At 37.5% G+C, this 25,025-nt stretch overlaps 1 protein-coding gene across 3 annotated transcripts in view; it reads left to right on the top strand.

Moving 5' to 3' along the window:
* Positions 1-369: 369 nt before the first annotated feature.
* COL28A1 (collagen type XXVIII alpha 1 chain) overlaps positions 370-25,025 on the top strand; it is a 144,244-nt gene continuing 119,588 nt past the window's right edge. The window contains exons 1-10 of one of the 3 annotated variants that reach the window (XM_084896663.1): positions 370-657; positions 1,243-1,330; positions 3,385-3,487; positions 6,218-6,377; positions 7,797-8,353; positions 14,065-14,085; positions 15,658-15,714; positions 17,213-17,266; positions 19,143-19,184; positions 23,345-23,371. In XM_084896663.1, the coding sequence (XP_084752789.1) occupies positions 6,254-6,377; positions 7,797-8,353; positions 14,065-14,085; positions 15,658-15,714; positions 17,213-17,266; positions 19,143-19,184; positions 23,345-23,371 (882 nt within the window). In that variant the 5' untranslated portion in view covers positions 370-657; positions 1,243-1,330; positions 3,385-3,487; positions 6,218-6,253. The remainder of the gene's footprint in view (positions 658-1,242; positions 1,331-3,384; positions 3,488-6,217; positions 6,378-7,796; positions 8,354-14,064; positions 14,086-15,657; positions 15,715-17,212; positions 17,267-19,142; positions 19,185-23,344; positions 23,372-25,025) is intronic. The other 2 variants (XM_084896662.1, XM_084896664.1) reach the window with 2 other exon arrangements.

Genomic DNA, 25,025 nt, shown 5'->3' with positions numbered 1-25,025 from the left:
TTCTTAGAAAGGAAAATTGTAATTTTTTCTAGAGAGCACTCTGTCTTTTTGGCATAAAAGCATTTGCTCTTAGTAAAGAATAAATAACTCAGAATAAAATATCAATTATGAAGGAAAACTTTAGATAAAGATTTTAATAGTCATAAGATTGGGACAGTGGAAATTACCCTGTCACTGTGATTTAGGGTGTTGCATATGTGGCACAATTATTCAAGCCTGGGACCAAGTGCCAAACAATGAAGCACGACAAATCAGGGAGTAAACAATACAAAACTAATTGAGTAGAGGGAATGCGGAAGAGATAACTCCATCAGAATTTGGTGAAGGGTGGAGCACTGGAGTCACACTGCTCCAGACTTAAGCAATGCCACATTTTCTACATTTGATTCCCAATGACAATTTCCACTTCCCTACTGTCTTTGAATGCTTTTCTTCCTTTCCTAAGTTCATAAATAAGACCAATAGCATTTTGGTGTTTCTTTAAGTTCCTTACAAATGACATGAGAGAATGTCCAAGTAGAACTCTTGAAGACAAGAAGGGTAATAATCCCAGAAACTTCAGAGCTTTGGGCAAATGTTATAAGTTCTACTACACCAAGATTTTATACTGGAAAAAAAACAAAACAGAAGAGGACCTCTGACAACAAACCAAACTGGGTAAGAAGCTTCATTGTCTTCTCACTTGATAATGTTCTTTTCTATTCTCAATAGGCAGTATAGGAAGTGGGTGAATTGGGAGAAAGATTGTGAAACATTTCCCTGTACCTTGATCTTGGTCTAGATGTATGTGATATAAGTTGAAACTGATATGGTACTAGCCTTTTTATTTGTTTCTGCAAATAAATAGTGAAATGGAGATCTTGGCACTGGTCCCCAAATGAATACAGTTAATATAGCCCTGGCCTGTATTTAGAACATCAGTCCTTGCACTGAAGAGTCTCGGGTTTGATTCCCAGTCAAGGGCAGGTACCTAGATTTCAGATTTGATCCCCTGAGGCAACCAAAGATGTGTCTCTCTCACATCAATGTTTTGATATCTCTCTCTCTCTCTCTCTCTCTCTCTCTCTCTCTCTCTCTCTCTCTCTCTCTTCCCCCTTCATCCCTTCCACTCTCTAAAAATCAATGGAAAAAATATTCTTAGATGAGGATTAACAAAAATGAATAAATAAAATTTAACTTAAAAAATAAAGCCAATATAGATTCTACTTAGGTAGAGTATTAACATTTTTTTTAATTGAAAAGGATTTGTCATTTACCAGTGCTCTGGAGGAGAGCAATCTGGTGTATCTTGGTTCTCAAGTGACCCAATGGATGAAGACAGTGCCAGGGTGTAAGGACATGGGGTGCGGTGGGGAATCAGGTGGAGGGGAGCTATGCGGGGGGCGGGGGGGGGACACCTATAATAATCTGAACAATAAAGATTTATTTTAAAAAAATCTATATAGGGCCCTAGCTGGTTTGGTTCAGTAGATAGAGCATTAGCCTGGGTCTGACGGATCCTGGGTTTGATTCTGATCAAGTCAAGGGCATATGCCGGATTGTAGGCTCGATCCCTAGTAGGGGGTGTGCAGGAGGCAGCTAATCAATGATTTTCTCTCATCATTGATGTTTCTACATCTCTTTCCCTCTCCCTTCCTCTCTGAAATCAATTAAAAATATATAAAATAAAGTATTAAAAAATAAATCTATATGTGTAAATATATAAATATCGATATATACTAGTATGTTTGCTTCCTGGGAAATCCCATTTTACTTCTGCAATACACCTACTGTTCCTTCTTTCTATTACCAAAGCCCCACAAAACTCCCTCCCTTCCTCAAGAACTGCTTTGTGGTGAGGAGACAATGGAAGTCCAAGCATTCACCTGAACGCTTAATTTAATGATGCAAGAGTTGTTATAAGTGAGGCTCAGGGGTCTGGTAGTCCTTAGTTAAGATCCCATTCTGGCATTCTCCAGTATTAGCATAAAGGTGGGCAAGTGACTGAACTCCTCTCTGCCTCAACATCCTCAACTGCAAATGTGAATTCTTAGAGTACTTTCTGTAGGTAGGTGGTTGTGCTTTTGGAAGTCTAGATGCCATAATGAGTGTCAAGCACTCAGCATAGGACCTGCTTGATAAAGTATTCATGAAATGGAAACCATTGTTACAACTAGACACCCGATGCACGAAGATTCCTGTAGAATGGGCCTTCCTTACCCTGGCTGCTGGCACAGCCTTTGCTCTGCCTGGAGCCACCTTTCTATCTCCCCATGCTACCAGGAGGCCCAGAGCAGCTGGAGTGCTGTGAAATGCCTTCATCGTTGCCGCTGGGCGCCTGGGTATGCAAATTAGCCTGATATCTTTGTTGAGTTAATTTGTATACTCACTCCTGATTGGCTGGTGGGCTTTGTGAAGGAATAATCAATTATATCTCTCCCTTTTATTAGTGTAGATAAGCAGATGAATAAATGTTAATATGTATTCCTAAGAAAGCTGATTTAAAAGAATTATAGCACGAACAATTATATTGTTTTCCCTAGTCATCTTGCTAATCTCTAACTCTGAGACTATCCATAGAGAAGCCTCCCTGTTAGTTGTGTAGGGGTCAAGTGGCCTTTTGGCTCATGTTTTGTACAACAAACATTGTTAAATATTTATTGTTGATAAACATCAACTTAAAATGGGCTGTAATCACAAGGTAGAAAATAAGAAAAAGAGAGAATGGAACCACCACAGGGACCACCTTTCCTGGATAGAAACCTCAAAATACTGACTCTTGTAAACCTCCCTCTTATGTTATAGTTTGAAAGGATCTTGATAGATAATTAAATGCACTACCTCCTATTGTAAGTGGGAAACTGAGGTCCCAATGTTACAGAGAGAAGCCACCACTAAATTTAGATCACTCTTCCACTATTTTGCAAACCTTTTATTATTAAAACTTTCAAAAATAAGAAATATAGAAAGACTGGGATAATCAGCTTCTACATGTTCATCGGATGTTTCAATCATGATCAACCCATTGCCTCTCTTGGAAAACACTGCATCTGAATCTGGAGTCATTTATACTCCTTCACAAAGCTGTTTAGACCCACTATCTAACAGAGCACACACCCCAGGCAAAGAAATGTAAAAATAGAAAGTGAAGAATATAGCATAAGAAACAAAGACAGACTCAGCAAGTGCCTAAAATGTAAAAAATTTGCTCAAGCTGTTTTTAAAACAGTCTGGAAAACACAGATTTGTTCCGAAAGGACACTGTTCCTTTAAATTACTTACTGATCCCACCCAAATCTTGCACCCTGGCCAAATGCCTGACCACTCTTGCTTTAACTTAGTCTAATAAAAATGAATAAAGGATTGCAAAAGATCCAAAGCAAGGACAATTTTTATTTCCCACAGAACAGAGAAATATTCACTTGCCAATTCCATTCCCAACGACGGTCCTTGCTGCTGGCCTTTCCTTAACCAGTCTTTAATTCCTGTTTGACAAACTATTTATAAGGTAAGACATAACTGCTTTGTTTTAATCGCTTGTAATCAGAGAAGACATTGTGGATCTGGGGAAGATTAAATTGTTCACATACAGTGTGAAGAAAACTTATCAAAAAATTTTATCCTCTGCTATTACTTTAATTAATTATTAGAAAAATATGACTAATTGTAGAATTTAAAAATGCAGAAATTTAAAATGTATTTAAAGTTATTTAAAAATTAATTTTTAATGTACATTCTACTGCATAGCATTATAATAGCGTTAATATATTTTGGGGTATCTTTTTCTTAATTTTGAACATGTTTTTATAATTAAGTATTAACTGCAGAATACTTTAAAACTTGACAAGTATGTCAATTTGAACAAAGTATTTATACGTCATTTTATTTTTAGGTAGAAACAAATGGGATGCACTGTGAATAAAATGGTTAACTCTGCTGAGAGATAATTTCACTTGTGAAAATTATAAAATATAAAGTCTCTTGGAGTTATTGATCCTAATAGCTACTCTCAAAATTTTAGGCAAAAATATGGCATTTGGTTAAATTTAATTTTTTTTCTGCATTTATAAAATTTAACCAATAGTAAACATTGAGGTTTATATTTCTTTCACTTAATAATGACCCTCCCGAAACCTGTTTTACTTGAATGTGATATTTAAATGAGAGAAAGATGGGAATTACTAAAAATGGAAGCGAAATAAAACATGGTAAATATTATAAATAAATGGGCCTTTAGATGCCAAACTAATAAAGATTTCAGAAAAGTAGAAAACACTAAAGAAAGAAAAGTGGACAGATATAAGCCTGTCCTATGGCCAATATCAGAAAACAGAATGAAATACCAAACTTTGGTTTGGGAGAGCTAAATAAAAAGTGGTAGAGCAAATAGTAATAAAATATGAGACATTGTGATTATTACTAATGATTAAGTTACATTAGTAGACATTGTCTATCAGAGATTCAGGTAGGAATTCATGATCATATTCCAAAAAAACTATGAACAGGTGCTTAGGTTTGGAGAAAGATAAGTCTTACTTTAAAGCCACATTTTCAAAGCCCAAAATGAGGCCTACAAATGAGGGGGAAAAAGTGGTTTTCTTCTCCTGATGCCCCATGGTTATAACCTTTAGGTTTTTGAAGGGTCATCTTGACCATTGATCATGTAGCTTTAAAATCTCTCTCTCTTGTTCTCAGTGAGATTAAATTCTCAGTCTATGAGAAGTTCCTTCTGGTATAGGCTCAACAATAAGAAAAGTCATATGTAATTCCAGGGACATGGTGTTATTTCTTTCCCCCTAAAATTCAATAGCAGCTAAGTTTTGCTACATAGCTATACCCTTACATTAATCTTCAGAATTAAATTTGAACGTCCTTTGTATTCTTCTCATTGGTTAGTAATAGGATGTGCTCTGTATATTCTATTTCCTTAGTATAATTCTTGTTCTTTCCTTTAACATCCACCCGTTTTCACATCTTAGCATCCCTGGTCCAAAGAGTCGTTGACATTTGGTCAGTTGTATTTGATGTACTTGCTAGCAGGATGCTTTGGCCATACAGAGTCAGCTTAATAAACTTCCTGCCAGATGATCCTATTTGAGAAACAGACCATGGCATGGAGCCATTCATTGGTTCATCCCCAACCTAACAGTTTTGCTTTCCTTGGTGTTTCTTCATCTGGTAGGTATGAAAGATTTTTCAGTCACTCAGCTCATTCTTCACTGCTTTTGCATATATTTCTACCCCCTACTCAAAACCTGGAAAAATTATGCTCATGATTTCCCAGTTCCCATTCCCTCAAGGCAAGGTGCCAAAGAAGGAAAATGTGATTCCTTTCCCAGAACTTCTGAAATCAATGTAATTTAAGCAGGCAAACATTCTGAACCCGTGGTTCAACATAAGCTTTCTTATCCATTCTTGGGTATACTGAGCTAGCCACAAGTGAATCTTTTCTTACCAGGCAAGCATGCAAATTTAAAGTTACTTCACGTATAGCTGGGCATACTGAGTGATGGAAATGACTGAAGATTTTAATACAGGATTAGACTTTTTATTGTTAAGCTACCCAGAAAAATAGTTTCACATGGCTATTCAGAAGGGGTGCTTCCTGATTTCGAGTCTCATTTCAGTCCATTAGCTGGAAGAACAGCTGCACAAATCTATTTTTGCTCTCATATTTTTTTATTGGATATGCAGTTGTGGTCCAGCTTGGAATACAGTTGGAGATACAGTTTACAAAACAAGAGTAGAAAAGGGAAAAGGGGTTTTATGGAAACAGAAGGGCAACTTAATTTTTGACTTGACCTCTGAAATCACTGAAGTTGTGCGTACACATAGTAATACTGAAATGTGGTGGTTCTCTACAGTCTGGAAAAATATTGGGCTGGTCAGGAATTAGTTATAATGAAAATGAATGAAATAACCATGTGACAGTCTGAATGTGGAAATGTCAAAGCAGACCCTGTGATTGAACCACAGTTGTCAGAATGGGACAGAAATGTGTTAAATGGCTCTCCCAACTTTGATTGATAGAAATATTCACTAATAAATATTTGGTTATAGTGCCATAATTTATTTGGATTAGAAACTTTTAAAATCTCAATGTGCATATTCTTCTATAAATATGAATGAAAACTCTTTTCTCCATTCACATGCCTGTTTTCAATTCTGCTGGAATGGAATTAAAAATAGTAAGCATTATATTTTATTATAGTATTTATAACTGATTTTTCTATTAAAGGTGCTACCGGCAGATGATTTTCCACCATCTACCAAAATGTGGAATGGACATTTTGTCTTTTATCTCCTGATTTTGCCAGCTTTTATGAGTCAAACGATATATGGACAAAGAAAGAAAGGATCAAAGCCCAATTCACTTGCAAGGACAAATGATCTCCAGGGTAAAAAAAAAAGTTTTATTTTTGTTTTTAATGATTAGTTTTAGCCTGTTCAAACACCAACGTGCATTTTTACCAGTAGCATTTGATGCAAATAAAAAACTATATATATATATATATATATATATATATATATATATATATACACACACACACACACACACACACACACACACACACTATGCATATATGTTACTTTCCACTTTGATATGATTATATTATGATAGTGATCTACCTTACAGGGCATACTTATAAAAATCAGAGTTTTTAAAGCACTGTACATTTATTGTCTTGTTTAAGCTTCACAGTAATCTTATAAAATAGGCATGAAAGAGAATGCCACTTTCATCTTATGGATAAAGAACGAAGGCCCAGAGAGATAAGTGGCACACCAAGGCCATAAGCAAATTAACTAGTAAGAGCGAATAAGATTCGATCTTAAATTCCCTGCTTTTCTTTCTCCCTTCCTGTAGCTACAGTGTGAGGTGTACAGTTACTTTCTCTCTTAAGTTCAAAAAGTTAAAAAACAACAACAACAACAACAAAAAAAGAAACCACTCCAAAACTCAAAAACAAGAAGGGGTCTTACTAACATGAAACACACCTGAGAAAAAAAGTAGGGTATTATTTACTTATAGACAACTGTGCCCGATGTTTGTTGAATTTGTAAACTATGATGCACTTTCCCCCTCCCATTTTAAACAGGTTTCACTTTGGGGAAGATGCTCAAAATATACGGTATTTTAAAAATGATTGTGTTTGATTTGCATGATTTTACAATATATAGACTTGCAAAGAGATTTAGTTCTTTACACCTGAAGCCCTATCTTTTACAGTGTTTCCCCGAAAATAAGCCATCCTCCAAAAATAAGATCTACTTACAGGTTTCCTTCTGAGTGAAATATAAGGCATCCCCCCGAAAATAAGCCCCCCCCCCCAGGCTAAACATGAGAGATTTGGTCCACTGATTCTGAAAGAAATGAAGTCACAAGAAATTCACCAGGAAATTCAGGAATTGGATTGTTATGATGATGTTCCAGAAGATGATGACATGATTGTCATTGAATAAATGAGTAAATTCTTGATACTGTAGGATTCACAGTTTGTCTGGTTTGTGTTGACAACTACCGTACTACTGTACCGTATACAGGTAATAAATTTCCTTTATTTTCATTTAACAATAAATGTATACCGTATTCTTCTTCATGGAAAAATAAGACATCCCCTGAAAATAAGACCTAGCGCATCTTTGGGAGCAAAAATTAATATAAGACACTGTCTTATTTTCAGGGAAACAGGGTACACTTCTCTCTCCACTCAAAAATAAACAATACCCAACATATCAGCTCAGGGCTTTTCTTATGTAAAATTGCTTCATGAGTAGGTACAAGCAATTTGCCTAACCTATTTTTTCTATTTCAGACTCCACTTGCTTCATAGATGTTGTCTTCATCGTGGACAGCTCTGAAAGTTCTAAAATTGCTCTCTTTGACAAACAGAAAGATTTTGTGGCTAGCTTGAGTGACAAGGTTTTCCAGTTGACCCCGGGTCGCTCCTTGAAATATGACATCAAATTGGCAGCTCTTCAGTTTAGCAGCTCTGTCCAGATTGACCCATCTTTTTCTTCTTGGAAGGATCTACAGACTTTTAAGCAGAGGGTCAAGTCTATGAATTTCATTGGGCAAGGTACTTTCTCTTATTATGCCATCTCCAATGCCACTAGGCTATTTAAGAGAGAAGGACGTAAAGCTGGTGTAAAAGTAGCTTTGCTGATGACTGATGGCATTGACCACCCAAAGAGTCCAGATGTTCAAAGTATTTCTGAAGAAGCCAGAACTGCAGGAATACTATTTATCACCATTGGACTTTCTACTGTAGTCGATGAAGCCAAACTTCGTTTGATATCTGGGGATTCATCTAGTGAACCCATTCTCCTGTTGAGTGATCCAGACCTTGTAGATAAAATTCAGGATCGCCTGGTAGGTATCTAATGGGTTGGTTTTATATACAAACCTCTCATTATAATAATGACATTTTAATTGTAAATTCTATAAGAATAAATACTGGGTAAAAAAAAAAATGAAAGGAAAAAAAAACACCTTGGAAATGCAAAGAAGAATCTTTCCAAAGTCTCTCTCTACTTCTTCGATAGTTCACTTCACACCAGATATACTGGGGAAGTAAGTACCAGGTTCATTCTCTGCAGCTGCATTCCTCACTTTAATGCTAGTCAATGCTAGGGATTTCGGAAGGATTAGTTTCCAATCATACACCTCAGGCTCCTGTTTATACATCCTGGGCTTGTTGAACACTGCTGACTTACATTCAATTTGAGGTCAACTTAGGTATGGTCTGCTATCTTTGTATTCAGTTGATCTTTTCCCTTTCCACATGTGCAGAAATACTTTGTACTTTGTCTCAACTATTGCCATAGTATGCTCAGAGTTCATAGGCTCCCAATGGAAACAAACAAACAAACAAACAAACAAACACAACTCCTTGTTTCTTAGGTGGTAACAAGGTCACCCAATGTAAAATCACCTACGACCTGCAGTCAGGCAACATTTTCTATGAGTCCCTCTTTGTGGATCTGATTGGCTGAGTGGATGCTTTCTTCTTTACCTGTTGCTCAGTTGTGTGTAAGAAGCTTTCCTCGCTGCTTGGTGAAACGCAAGGCAAAGCAATCAAAACAAAATGGTCCTTCACTGTATTTTTCAGAGAAAGATCTCCTGGAAAAAAAGTGGTTGACTTGCTATGTTAAAAAATTGATTTTCTTAAAAAGATTAATTGTCTTAGATTTGTTGCAAGACAAATATATCCTTCAGGGACTGAGCATTTCATATGGCTGTTTTGTGTAGGTTGGAAAAAACCTGAGGCTCCATTTCAGAGATTGTTTTTTCCCTTTGTCCCTTCCTCCACTCTTTTCCCATAACATTGCTCTTCATTTTTCACTCAGCTGTTTTCAGCATGAGATATTGAGTTTTCTTATCTAAATGATAATTATCATATCTTGAGTGCCCTGTGTGCTAGGCATTGATCTGAGCACTTTATATATTTTATTTTATTCAATGATTACAACAATCTTGTAATGTAGAAACTATTATTATCATCATTTGATCATTGAAAATTTAAGGCCAGGCGAAGACCCCAGAGTCTTCATGCTTAACCCTGTAAAGACTTGTAAGAGGAGAAATAATAGCTTGGGGTAGATGCTTACTCTGAGCTGCTCTTTTGTGTGAAAGAGAACTGTGCAGGGAGCCTGGCTAACTGCCTAGTCCTTCCTGTGCTGTAATTTAAAGAGTCCTCACCAGGGAGCTTAAAACAGAAGGATCCTGCATGTGCAGGAGAGAACACTGGGGTTGTGATAATGACGTGCCTGTGGCTGACGGTAGAAGATGCAGGACAGGCAGCTCCTTGTTTGACCAGATGTGAAGGCTCGGGAGGCTCATATCCCTCCAGACACACCCTCACCAAGAACTCCTGCCCAACCAGGAGCACAGGCTCTTGGCAGCAGACTCCACGCAATACTGTTTGCTCGTTTCTGGGGAAACTAAAACAGGACCAAGCATCCTACTGACTCTGCTCTTCCTTAGCATCCTGGGATGTTAGCTTGTTTGTTCAGATGGAAGTTCTGTGAACAAGCTACTTCTTAGAAGGAGATGCCTCTTTTCAAACACTTCCAGAATCTGAAGGGCTTACCAGGCTCTTCAAAGAAAGATATACCAAATCTCAATGTTTCAGATTGCCACTTCTAGGAAGCGGCACTTGTCTTTTCATCAAACCACTGGCAAAATTCCTCATCTGATCTATTTCTATTACATCATTAGCTGAATTTTTAAACTTTTTTATTTTGAAATAATTATGTAGCTGACTTTAAAAAATAAATTAGGCATAATTTCTGCACAAATCTGCATTTATTTGAAGTACACAATACCATGAGTTTTGGTAGATGTATACACCCGGGAAACCACCAACACAAAGTAGGATATAGAATATTTCTAGCACCCTCGAAATTTTCTCATGCATCTTTGCAATACATTTTCCCTTGTCCCTGAGCTACTACTGATACGGACTTCTCACTCTAGATTAGTGTACACATTCTAGAATTTTACATAAATAAACTCATTCAAGTTGTATACCCTTTTGGTGGCAGGCTTCTTCTTCCCAGCATAATGACTTTAAAAATTCATCTGGGTTGTGTTTTTGTTATCAGCACTTTATCCCTTTTTATTGCAGAATAGACTTTATGGATAGACATGAGTGTCCGTGATGAGTAGATTTTGCAGGAGCCAAGAAAATTCAGGAAATCATTGCACATTCTTGGCACCTCTAGTAGAAAGTATCATGTAAGAACCCCATGAAAACTTTTCAGTTCTGAATCACCCAAGAGAGGCCAATTATTTTTAAGTTGAAAATTATTTTTATTGCTATTTTATTATGATTCACTAACAGTGTTGAAACCTAAAAAACTTGACCCAATCTCCTGAATATATTACTTGGTTCTTTAGAAGAGAAAGAAAGATGTGGACATTTAAAAATAAATATTTACTCTATCATCATTGATGTTAATTTTTCAAAAAGCCTTTATGGGACTAAAGCTTGTGACACATGGGTCTCTTTCTCTGAAGATTAAGAAAACCCCCAGTTTAGTGTATCCCCTTCTTTACACCCCAAAAGGAGATCAACTTGGTAATCGTTCTGTCATCTTTAGAATTCTATGCTTTCTTAATTTATTAATCATAGTCCACTTTTCAGTTTTTGAAGGCTTCCTCTCTTTAGAGCCTTATTTCTGCTCTCTGTTTAAGGTTTTGTTATTTTGCTAAAGCTGCAAATAGTTCTTGTCGTAGAGTTTGCAGTCCTTGCAACTAAGTTCTTTATTTTCATCCTATTTGCTGTTGTGCTATAACTTCCGCAGCTTCCTCACATTTCCTCTCTCCCCTTCTCTTAACAATGATGCCATAGTCATTCACAAAACTGGCAATTCCAGTCTAGCCTTCTCCTGACACACACATGCCATCACAAAACTCTGAGTCATTAATACTTTTGCTTTAGTAAGGGCCTTATCTATTTACCCTTTTCATTTAAACTACAGTATCTACCTAGACCTTAATTGACCTTCCCTCTTGCTTTAACCATGTTCTCCACGGAGCCCACCACTCTGCCTCCGTGAAAGCTCCCACTACATCCCAAGGCCTCCAGCTCTGCCATGTGGGCTTCTCTGTCCACTCTTTCTAAATGCCCTTCCTCACTGCTTCCTTTGTCTAATTGCCCACACTAGTCTTTATGACTTCTTTCTTCATAAACTTTGACATATAGAACTGCATTCCATCAAAGAGCTGGTCCTTTGCATTCCTCCCTTCAAAATTATCCAGAAAATCCACCTATTCCAAGAATCTGTCTTGTTACCCCCACCCCACCCCCCAATCCAGGATCTCCTTCCCACGCTGCTTGCCCTGAGCTATCTGTTCTCCTGTCACTGGGGTTCAAGACTATCAGTGCCCATAGGGAATGGAGCTTTGTTCATTGTTTGAAACAGTCTCATCTATTGTGCAGTTTGGGGTCCACTTTTGTTTCCATAGAAATATAAATCCCAACAAACACAAAATCAAATGAGTTTCCAAAATAATTAGTTGTGTTGTTATGGTTTTCATCCTCATGGCACACATTTTTAGATAGCAATATGGCAAAGCAGAAATTAAATTTTCAAAGGAAGAGCTAGAAAAGTGTAAAATTACACATCAGGCACCCTAGCAGCTAAATTCCTGAGTTTAAAATTGATAAGGATGTTGCTTATTAAAAAGTGACAAAGCTTCAAATTTTTATTTATTTCACTAGTTCTCAAATATTACAATTTGACTTGTATTATAAGTTGTTTTTATTGTCTCTTTCAATTTCTTTTCCCTCACTCTCTCCCAGAGGAAATCAAGCTTATGACATGTTTTAAATATTTTCATAATTTGGATCTCATTGCTTTTTCACTCAATGTTTTTGAAAAATGTTTATGTTGAAATATGGAGATCCAGGATATTCACTTTAGCTGCTGAATAGTATTTCATTTGTTGATCCATTCTACTATTGCTGGATATTTTAATTATTTCCAATTTTTCACTATTAAAAACAATGAATGTTGAAATGTACAAGAATTTCTCTAAGGTATGTCCAGAAAAGTTGTCAGGACAGAGGATGGAAACAAGGACTTGTCCTGGGCAGCCTAGAGATAAAGCAGGCACATCTTTAGCTTTCTCAACACAGCAGAATGTTCTGGAGAGGGGTAATGGCACTTTCCACTGAGATTCTAATTGTTTCCAAGTTCTTGTTTCTCCACATGACCTGCTGGGTCTTACAGGTACATCTTTAAGACATTGTCTGCTTTCAGCCTGGATTTACACTGGCTAATATTTTAAAATCATTGGATTGAGAAGGGATTGAGAATGGGGAGAAAGAAGTCCACAGAAACCCTGAATTTTGTATGGATTTGTGGATAGAATTTTACAGCTCCCAAGACCATAAAATGGTCCAATTTTCTCATTTTATATATGTTGGAAATGACCTGGAAGGCTTATATGACTTGCCCAAGGCCACGTGAGTAATTAATGGTGGGAACAGAATGAAAACCCTGGATGACATTTAATACCCTACCTCAGCGGTCGGCAAACCGCAGCTTGTGAGTCACATGCGGCTCTTTGGCCCCTTGAGTGTGGCTCTTCCACAAAATAACATGTTCGGGGGTGCATATATGGTGCGATTGAAACTTCGTGGCCCATGCGCAGAAATCGGTTTTCGACTCTCAAAAGAAATTTCAATAGTTGTACTGTTGATATTTGGCTATGTTGACTAATGCGTTTTATCATATATATGTTATCCCTTCTGATTCAGTCATAAGGCATTAAATTGATAGATAATACCTACTTTAAGAAAGCAACAATTCTATCTGTAAACATAGGTTAATTTCCCCCCAGGGTTTGATTTTTGACATGGCCTTCAGTGCACTTGTTAGACAATACCCTAATTTCTCTAAAATTAAGAATTTAAAGTAATTTTGAAAAATATTCTGGCTAATTAATTTCTGAGTGGGTAAGTGTGAGGTAACATTGAACTTAAGTCAGGTGGCTCAGCCCAAATGTGTGACCTTGGACAAGTCACAACACTGCAGATCAAGTTTCCTTATTCCAAAATGAGAGGTTCAACATGATTGACTTCTAAAGCTCACTCATTAATATTTCATGAAGTCATAACCCTATAACTACTGTTTTAATACTTCCAAACAAATGCATGTATGTATAGGGATGGAAAAATAATGCAAAATACACAGTTATGTATTCTGCCGAAGTCTTTGTAACTAAAACTAAGAAATTTCTCATTATGGCTGATTAAAGTTGTAGCCAAATTAAGCTTTTAGCCAGATCATAGAACTGATAAAAGAGATCAAAGATAAGCATAGGATACAATAGGATATTCTTAGATAACAAACTAGCTTTAATGTTAGTTCTCTTCATGTCTCTTATTGTTATGTGGCTCAGAGTATTCCTTGGGTGGTTGGCTGGTAAGCTTATTGCTTTCACAAGGCTAAAAAGGCTGAATTGCTATTCTTTGTAGAAATTGCATATCCCATAGGGAATAATTAAGACTAATGAGAAGTTGGAAGCAGAACCATGAATTGAGTTAATGTTTCATTCTTTTTCCCTCCTAGGACATCTTGTTTGAAAAGAAGGTAAGAACCACTTTCTTTGAATTATTCCAAAAGCTCACATTATCAAATCTGCATTATAATTCACATTTGGAGATAGGAGTGACTAAAAAATGCTTAACTATTTAAAAAGAGCCACTCTATTGCCAGGCCACTGTCTAATTTCTTTTAGGCCACCAGATCCACAGCAGGTTGAAAAATTAGGGGGGGGGGGGAATGTTAATGTGATTTTAGAGACTGATTTTAGAAATTAATGATAACCAAATGGCATAGTTTTTGCTTCATTTGATATGACTTATTTTATTCTAAGCATGTCTCTGATGCCAATTACTCGGGGTATGGGGATCGGGGAGTCCTTCATTTTGGGAGATGTGCCTGTGATGGGCAAGCAAGGTCAGGGAGTGTTCCTGGCTAAGAGACAGGGCACAGAGTCGCCCCCTACTGCCTGCTGATGGACTTTAAGCTCATTCTTCCTGACAGTGGCCAAGGAAGCTGGCCAATATTGGTTGGATAGTACGTAGCACAGAGATGACCATCAGCTTTCTGAGGACTCCTGTACTCAACATGTGTTTCTTAACATTAAAGAGTTTGGAATATCTGAACTTAGTTCGATAAACTGCTTATTTAACATCAGAAAATTGACATGTAATATTGCATAAAATAATAGGAGTCAACCAAACCTTGTAGAGCATATTTCACGGAATTACACTTGGTCAGATAAACCATTTTTATGTGCCATTAAGACAAGAAAACACTCTGGTAATTAAATTATGATATAGTGCCTTCTTAATTAGGCTTTTTCATTTTATACTTATGCAAAGAGTCCTTTTAGATTTATTTAGATATAGATTTTTACCATAAATCCTGTATTACATGTATGAAGATATATAAGCAAGATAAATTGATTATTTCTAAAATTTCTTCACAGTCAGAGTCTAAATCTGCTGAATCACTTTTTGTCTCAGAGTCATTGGTGTACTTGTTTTTCTATAAAATACTGATCTCAGTTCTGTCAAAAGCACCGGCGACCCAACATTTCTTGCATGCTGCAGTAGTGTCTCTGGAGTTTTCTCCCATTTCATTCTGTAAGTTTTGAAGTACTAACGCAGAAAATAGTAATTTCATCAGACTGAGCTCTCTCTGATTTCAGAGATGCTATCATAGGAAAAATGTGCATCTTGGAGAATTGATTAAATATGTTTTAAGTCAAATGTTTTCCTTTGCTGAGTAAAGGACTCTTTGATCTTTGTATTGATCTTTGAGCTCTGATGTGTTATATAATAAACAGCAAAAATTCCAAGAGTCCACTAAAAATGTTTCTTCTTCCCCTTTTTAAACTGGCAACTGGATGATATATATGTTTGATAGGAGGCCTCCTCAATTCAACCATGGCAATATTTAATAATACTTGAATGTATTCAATTATGTTCTTATGAGGTCTGAATTTTCCTAGAAGACTTTATTAGGAAGAGCAAAATCTCCATAAACTTGCAAGATAAAATTCCTTCAAGGGGGTGTTCCACTTAGTAATGTACTGAATAAGATTTGAAATGCTGTTTCACCATGTGTTAATATTGTATTTCATTAATGATTCAGTGTGAACGCAAGATATGTGAATGTGAGAAGGGTGATCCAGGCGATCCAGGCCTTCCGGTGAGTATATTTCTCCTTTGAGCTTAGGGTCAAGTCAGGAAGTCCTGGCAATGATCACTCTCACGCTCAAAAATACCAGGACTCTTCTGTGTTGCTGAAATGCAGTTGCGTGCCAAGAGCAGCAAAAAAGAAAATGTGTTTTTTTTTTTTCCTTCTTTCTTTTGTTCCTAAAGGAATGCCTTCTGCCCTTAAGAATAAACCTGGCATTTTACTGATCTGAACTAAGGTTTAACATGATTAAAGTGTTCCCCCAAAGGTTATTCCAGTATCACTTCTTATGTGGCAATTGGGGCCAGAATTTCTCAATACTGAAGTGAAAATATAAAAAGATCTTTCAAATACTCAATGCTTTTGGCAAAGCTTTGTTCCACCTGGAAACAAGCGACACTGGCCTCTTTGTCTTTACATTCATCTAAGAGCAATGCCGCATGGCCTTGAGCGGAGGAAGCCCGAGTCAGGAAGCCTTGGGGAATGGAGTGAATTCTGGGACATGGAAGAGCACTATGATGACTGGAGATGCCAAACATTTCTCTAATAGCAGATCATCCGAAAGCATCTATGTTTCCTTTTTCAGTGGTTCCTTTATTTAGGTGACCCCAAACCTTCATGTTCAGAAGCACAGTACAGATATTTCACAAAAGTGCATGGGTAAAATGTTTGAACTAACACGAGTTTGGGGACAGGAAGGGAAATGCGTGCTGTGAACTTCTTAGCCTATGACACATGTTACTTTGAGACTTGTGTTCTAAGCTTATACGTTTTCCAACCTTCTTCCCAATCAAGTCATTAGAAAGTGGGGGATGTTTGTCTTTTTTAATTTTAAAATACAAAGTTTGATACATTACATGCTAATGTGGCAGCCAGTAGATGCTGACTTTAGCCAAAGCAAAGGCTTAAATTTCCCATGCTGTAAAGTCTTGTTTTATACTTATTACACCAAGGGATTACCACTGGAAGGTTTACTTGTGATATTGAATTATGATTTAGAATAAACAGTAGCAAAACTTGCCATAACTGAGCTAACCTGACAACTTTAGTCAATCAATATTGTTAAAAGAGATAGTTCCATGTTGTAATATGGATAAAGAACTGTGTCATGTAACATTTATTGGGTGCCCCCAAAACCTCTCAGAAAAGTGAGCTTTTTGAATAAGAAGATGGAGCACCTTTCTGGAATAAGATTTGGAGAACTCTCTTCTTCCATCTTTGAAGATTGTCCCTTGAGTATTAGGAGAGAGAGAGAAACATTATCTTCTTTTGGATAAGCTAGCAAATCTGCCTATTCAAGACAGTGCAGTTTTCCTGATATGTATGAAAGGAGAGAAAGAGTTGACTCTTCTTGGTAAGTTAAGTATTTTTTTTTTTTTTTTTTTTTTTTTTTTTTTTTTTTACGATCTTCCTTCATTTCATGGGATGAAGCTGATCAGAAATTATTGTAAGGTATTAGAAACTAATAGAATGGCTGTTCAATATGATCTTTTTTTCTGTTTGCCTTTAGGGTACCCATGGAAACCCGGGTATCAAAGGTGAACGAGGACCAAAAGGAAACCCGGTAAATAAGTGAACAGCTTCCCTTTAAACCAGGGTGTCTTCTTCTAACTTTATTTCGAGAACAAAAATTAAGAAAAACTAAGAGCATTGCAATGTATGTCAATGCCAAAAATCTGATGATTTCTGTGAAAAATACAAAATGTCCACCTGCTACATTAGCTATCTGGTTTTTGTTAGCTTGCATTTACAAATTCTGAGTAACAAATGGCCATTTTAGTCAAAACGTTTAGGAAACCTTGGAACCCAATACATAGAAGCCTGTAATTAAATAGTGATGTCCCATATTAATGAGTACAATGTTCATCAATTATTAAGAATGTTCCATGTCAGATTGATATAGATACTTATGTTTTTATGGATCCACTTTATAGATAACTGACATAAAATAATAATGGAAAAAACACCAGATTATCTTAAACTCTTCAAGCATTTTCTCTAATTTTTTTTCTTTGTGTATCCATCAAAAAACCTCTAGATTAATTATTTTTAATGATCTGTTCTGGTCATTGTTGGGATGATGGTGTTTCAACTTTTAGAGTGACTGAAGGCATCACAAGACAGAGATTAGTAGATATAACTATGTGAAAAATTTAAGGCTAAATTATGTATAATGAACATAATAATTAAAATAAAGAGAAAAACATATAGGGAAATGTTTTCACAAAATACAATGGACATTGGGTTAATTTCCGTAGTATATAAAGACAATAAAATGAATAAGAAAATATCAAGCTTCTAATAATTAAATGGTCAAAGGACACAAATAATTTCCAAGAGAGGAAATAAAATCAGTAAATAAAGAAATAGAAAAACATTTGATTTTACTATATAGTGAATGAAACTTAAAATAGAGGTACTGAGGTACCCTTTAATACGAATAATTCACCCTGTAGACACTTTGGTGTTCAGTGTTGTTGGGTTATATTTTGAGGCAGGGAAGAGGCAATTTTCTAGTTCACATGATTTGGGTTAGTCTGTGTTTCAAATTTTTAAAAAAATTATTTTTATAAAGGTTAACCCAGAAATATTAAAATAATAATAACTAGTGATAGCAATATGATGGTGAAACTGGTTTGCTCTTTATTACAAAGGTAATGTGGTACCTTGTGAAAAGCAATTAGGCACTACATAAGTGGCATTGAATATTAAAATATTTAACCCAATGATTTATTTCTGAGAGTATTATACTTAGGGAGATAATGAAAAATATAATAAGTTAGATGCATGAAAGTATTTTTGTCAATTGCAGGCTTATCAAAAAAAGGGAATGTAAAGAATCTTTGTAACACACACACACACACACACACACACACACACACACACACATCCCTACACACACCTTACTAGTATTGGGTTCAGATTGTCATTATGTCTTCTTTGTGTTTTGTTTTGTTAAATTCCTGATATAAGTCTATGTTCACATTTCATTTATTTGGCTTGTAATTTTGTGCCACAATATATATTTTCCTAAGTCTTGCTGAAATCAGGCAATCACTCTTTAGGACATTTTGGAAAACATTCCAAAGCCCCTTGGAGAAAAGCCAGAGGGGCTGGCCCTAGTGGGTACAATGCTATATTTGAGAACAATAGCTATGTTGTTACCCTGGGATGCAAGACTTGGCCTTAGCTGTGAAAATGTACCTGGATTCTGCACCCTCTACATCTGGCTTCACTTCAAAGGGCTAAAGCTATCTGAGCCGCTGCTATTTTCTCCCCTAAATTGCATGGTGAAAATGTCAATGGGAAAGGCCAAAGAATTCCCCCTGGCGATTGGCTTGTCTTGTTAATCTCGGAGTTCTGAAGAATGCATTTTATTGAGCAAACTCAGTCCCTCTGCATGGCTGTGGAATTCTGATTGAGTTTTTTGTTTGTCACAGGGTGATGCTCAAAAAGGGGAACCTGGAGAAAGAGGCCCAGGGGTATGTACACAACTGGACTGCCTTCCTAAGGAAGTGATCCCAGGGTGCTAAGATTCTGTAATTGACCACTCTGACCCCTGGAGTGCAAGTGAAAAACTGATTTATATCTAAGTGTGCTAGTGATGTCTCTCTCACACAAGCAATCAGACAGATGACGAGACGCGTGTTCAACCACATGACATTCTCTGGTACTAAATTGGACATCTGTGAAAGGCTCAAATAAGAAAAATATTTTGATTTACTTCTTGTGTTGTTTTTTTCAATAAAGAGAAAATTAAAATTCTGGAACTACAATGAGAAATAATTACAGCAAATATTTGCATTAGCCTTTGGGTTAGAATTGCAGTCAGTGTAGCAAATAGCAGAGAAGTATACAGTGAACAAAGGAGGCTATAATAATTCTCTCCTATCAGTGTCTCCTTGGGTGAAAGCCCAGAGGTTTTAAAAACTGTTGTCTTAGTGGTGTTTTTAGTTCACTTTATGAAAGAACCTGATAGAAAGTTGGAAAATTTCAATGGAAAGCCACTCAGAAATTTCTGTTATTTATTTATTCAGGAAACATTTCTTAATTATCTTCCTTATATAAAGCATGTTTATTAAGTGGAAATAAAATTAAGACAAAGCACTTATATTTTTGAAATGTTTAGTATCTCATAGGAGAGAGAAGATTTAAAATAGCTACTATATGAAGAAGAGTGTAAGTATATTGTGAAAATTGCATGCACAAAGTATTATGGGAATTCAGAAGTTGGAGATGTCAGGGCAGATTTTATGGGATGACCCTCAAAGGGTCTAGTATTGTGACAGGAAAAGACAGAACAGGAAGGTGGAAGGGGACAGGCATTCCGGATGGAGAGGGCTATAAGCAACAGCCAGAGGGAAGGCAGTGTGTTGGGAAACGCTGAGATAGGGTGCCTGAAGAGTGGGTGCTCTATGCCGGTTGTAAGGTCTCGGCTTTGCTAGGTGATGGGCACTTCCCCTGAGATTTTAGATGAGGCATATGACCCAAGACTGTGTATTTGGAAGATTAGTTTGGCATGGCTCTAAAAGAGAAACTTAAGTGGGAATAAGCAGAAGGAAGAAGCACTTAGAAGGTTTATTGTTACAGCCTATCCTATCTAATAAAGAGGGGATATGCTAATTGACCATCACACCCTCTCAAATGGCAGTGCCCACAGCCACAAGATGGCAGCATCCAGTCCCTTCAGCCCTGCCTCATCCATGTCCCTACAGCATCCAGCCTCATCCAGCGAGAGTCCCATAGTCCCCTCAGCCCTGTAGGGGCAGTCAATTGGGGGCAATTGGGCTGGCAGAGTAGGGAAGTGGGAGGCAATTGGGCCAGCAGGGGAAGGCAGTTGGGGACAATCATGCTGGCAGAGGAGCAGTTAGGCTGGCAGGGGAGTGGTTAGGAGGCTATCAGGCAGGCAGGCAGGCAAGTGGTTAGGAGCTAGCAGTCCTGGATTGTGAGAGGAATCCCAGATTGGAGAGGGTGCAGGCAGGGCTGAGGGACACCGTCCCCATGTTCAAATTTCATGCACCAGAGCTCTAGTATGAGAAATAACAGGGAACTGGCTAGAGCTGCTCTGGAGGATATGAAAGCCACCAGCCACCTGTGTTTACTGAGCAGATGAAACGTGGCCAGCCCGAATTGTGGTGTGCTTTAGAAATAAAATACACACCAAGTTTGGATGACTTGTTATCCCCAAAATAGATGCAAATGATCTCATTGATATTCTTTATATGATTACATGCTGAAATGATGGTGTTTAAGACGTATTGGGAATAATTTAAAATATATTATTAAAAATTCATTTCACCTGCTCATTGTTTTTTTATGTGGCTATCACAAAATTTAAAATGACATATGGGGCTACCATTTGGAGCTCACATTCTATTGCACAGAACTGGGCTACAGTGATGACAAAGTAGAAAGGAAGAGGACCTTGTGAGGACCATGAAAGGAAAGAAATGATAGGGATGTGGTGATTAAATCTAACTCATATATCCAACAAATATTTATTGAGCACCTTCTATTTGTTGGGCCCTCTTTTAGGTGCTGGAAATAGAGGCGTGAGCAAGACAGATAGTCCCTGCTGCATAAAGTGTTCTAGCAGGGGGAGGCAATAACTAAGCAAACAAATGAAAAAGAATTTCAGTCAGTGAGAAGGGCTATGGAAATACGAAACAAGGTCATCAGGATGTTCTAGGCAGAAAGAGCAACAGAGACAAAGGCTCTGAGGTGGAACAATGTTGGCCGACTCAGGAAATGGAAAGAAGCCAGACTTGATGAAGGAGTTGGGAGGTGAAGCTACAGAGGCAGGCAGAGGCTAGATCACACAGCGCCTTGTTGGCCTGGGTCAGGAGAGTGGGTTTAAAATAGTGCAGTGGAAGCTGTTGGATAATTTTAACTGGTTGGATTAAAGGAATGTAAGGGGGGAGTAGAAAGAAAAGATGACTTGAAATCCTATGATACCATTAATAGAAATAGAAAAGTCAGAAACAATTTTGGCAGAGACCCACAAGTGCAGTTTTGGATATTTTAAAACTAATAATTAAGATGCCATGAAAAGCCTGGACAGCATGGCTCAGTGATTGAGCATCTACCTATGAACCAGGAGATTAGGGTTTGATTCCCGGTCAGGGCACTTGCCCAGGTTATGGGCTTGATCCCCAGTAGGGGGCATGCAGGAGGAAGCTGATCAATGATTCTCTCTCATCATCATATTTCTATCCATCTTTCTCTCTCCCTTCATCTCTGAAATTAAAAAACAAAAAATGCCATGAAAGAAAGTAAGGAAGGAAGAAAACTTTTAGCAACGAAATAATCAATGAACCAGAGATTTCAGAAAGAAAGAAAAACAAACAACAACAACAACAACAAAAAACAACCCGTATTGGCTCCTTCTAAAATACAGTCTTAATTCTTTTAACATAAAGTAATGACAGAATTTGAAATATGGTTGTGTGTTGTAAGGGGTGGGAAGCACCCCAAGTTCCATGAGATTAGAAGTCTAGCTTTTTTAGCACTGCTAACACATATTGTTTTAAATAAAGACCCTAATTTAACTATTCATATGTGAGCCTTCATTTTAAGCATCATCCTAAAAATTAAGCCACTTATGTGAATTAATATTTCCAAAAATGAATTAAATTGCAGCAACAATATTTTGGATTAGTTCTACTGTTATGTTCTATCTCTCAGTGACTACTCATTTGACCAAGAAGTTTTTTTTTTCCTTCTTAAAGTTTTCCTTTTTACTTTTGTAAAAGTTACACATAGAACAAAATTTTGTAGGCGGACTTACATGTAACTGCAAGAATAGTTTTCCATTCCACTAGTTTCTACAACCCACTTAAAATCTGTCTTACAATTCCATTTTCATACTTGAAAACTACAGTTGTATGAAGAAGACATGAAATCCTATATGAAAAAGACTTGCTGTTGCGTCAAGTTGGTAACTTCCAGTCCCTTTGTTAATCACTATTGTATAACTTAAAGAGGAGAGGGCTGTGCAGGGTTCCCAAGAGGAGCAAAGGAGCAAAGCTCTTGCCCCTTATTTAGCATGAGATAAAATTTAGTAAATCAGAGCTCACTGTCTCATTACGATAGAAAAAGGAACCATTCATTTCCTTGATGTTTATATTCTAGAGTCTAGAATCTAGACTGAATGTGAAAGAAGGATCATAAAGAATATAAACATTTATGCACATTTTAAAGGACAGTCATTATTCCAGCTCATTCTCAAAGCCAATTTCTCTACCAGTCCCTGTGAAACATACTCACTTGTGACTGCTCATAGTTTGTTTAAAAGTCAATGTAACAATTTGAAAAGACAATTGCGGGTCTTCACTACAATGAGTTTCAGTGTCTAGTTTCTTCTTCAGCTTCAGGCCAAAGGGTAAGAATTTGGGTGTGAAAAAAGACCTGGAGCTGAGAATAAATGTAATACATGGAAAACTAGTTTCTCTTCTTCTCACTAGTAAATGCACAGTCCCTAAGTGCAAAGTGAAATAGCCTAGGTCTCTATGGTCTTATTTTCCAAGACTTAACAGAGGTGTTTTGTTGTATGTTATAAATGAAAAACATAAAGTACTTTCTCTAACTATGCCTTCTAATATCATATTTCACATTTTCTTTTCTTTTTTTCTTTTAAAATTAGGGAATTCCTGGGTACAAGGGTGAGAAGGTAAGTTTGTAACAGCAAACAGACCAGATTCCAGAAACAAAACAGAAACATCACTGCATTTATGTACTGAATAAAACTTCCTGTCCTTTATTTTTTGTAAGTCGGGATTTCCTAACACGCAAATACAGTGTTAACTATGTTGACACAAAATCCTATATAATAAAAGGCTAATGTGCAAATTGACTGAGCAGTGGAATGACCAGTCGCTATGACACGTACTGACCACTAAGGGTCAGATGCTCAACGCAGGAGCTGCTCCCTGGTGGTGAGTGCAGGGGTGATGGCGGGAATCTCTCCCACCACTGGCTTAGGCCCACTCCCTGCGCTGTCAGTCAGACATCCCCCAAGGTTTCCTAGACTATGAGAGGGCACAGGCCAAGCTGAGGGATCCCCACCTCCACCCCCGTCCATGAGTGCATGAATTTCGTGCACCAAGCCTCTAGTAATAATATAACTTAAGATCTGGGTGTGTATTGTAAGGGGTGGGAGGCACTCTGAGATTAGCATGTAGTCTCTCAGAGCTCTGCAGACATGAACAGAGAACCCCAATTTAACAACCATGCAGCACAGATATCCAGATGAAGAGTTTCCATGTACAAACCGAGGCAGAAATACTGCAATTCGTTTGTTCCTTTGCTGCTTAACTTCCTATAAAACCTGGGCACACAGCCCTCTTATTGGGGAAAAGATGATTTATGTTTGTTAAGCACTGAAGAACCACTGACTTCGGTTAGGCATCTGGGTAGACACTGTAGCAGGTAGTGTAAATGTGACAAATATACAAAAGGAATGGGCTGGTACATTATTTGCAAATTGCAGGTTAGGGAACTGATCAGACTAACTCAAAAGAAATTAACAGACTGACTCAAAAGAAATAAACAAGTTGGACTGGGGCTCAGGAACCTTTGGGAGTGTTCAGTGCTTCATTAATAAATATTATCAGATCTTCTGTCTGAAATCTGAACACATCCTTACCATCCAGTCCATCCTTCAGGTGCTACAACCCTCAGATCTCGGCAAGTGGCCTGCACTTTAGAGGCCCTGCTCTGGGTCTCCTGTGCCCCCACCCCCAACCCTCAGAGCCAGGATTTGCAGGGCAAGAGGCCTTTGCCCCCTTGACCTAGGTCATGCTTTGGTAACCAAGACCCCCAAAGCCCTAGCAAAGTGGTCGGAGCTGTTTGCTAGAATAGGGGGGAGCCTTGGAGGCAGCTTTGTGCTGTGTGGGCACCTTCATGTACACACACTTACAACATCTTTTGCTGTGGAAGGAGCTGGTCGTGGGAAGTGAAGTGGGAGCTGGGCTCTAGGCAGGACTGAGCTCCTGCATAGACCTCTTGAGGAATCCCAAAAGTCTATGATTTAAAATGTCTCTTAAAGGCCCCTTTGTCAAGAAAGGAAGGTAGAACATGACTAGTTTTTTAGTTTGACTTATAACTTCCAACTATTTAGATACATGGTATGTGGGCCTCTGCTTGTCCTCATTTCAAAGCTCTGCAAATATCAGGGGTAAACCTTTATACAGGGAAATAAATATATCCATCCCCAAGGACTGGAAACATTAGGCCTAAAAGATGAAGAGTGTAAGAAATGTGATTCTGCCCTTAGTCATAAGAACCTGGGAACTGAGCCTCTTGGAGTGTCTATTTCATCATCC

Source organism: Pipistrellus hanaki (genome assembly GCF_964339955.1).
Source record: "Pipistrellus hanaki genome assembly, chromosome: 10".
NCBI lineage: Eukaryota > Metazoa > Chordata > Mammalia > Chiroptera > Vespertilionidae > Pipistrellus > Pipistrellus hanaki.
This window is presented reverse-complemented; position numbering and strand designations above follow the sequence as displayed.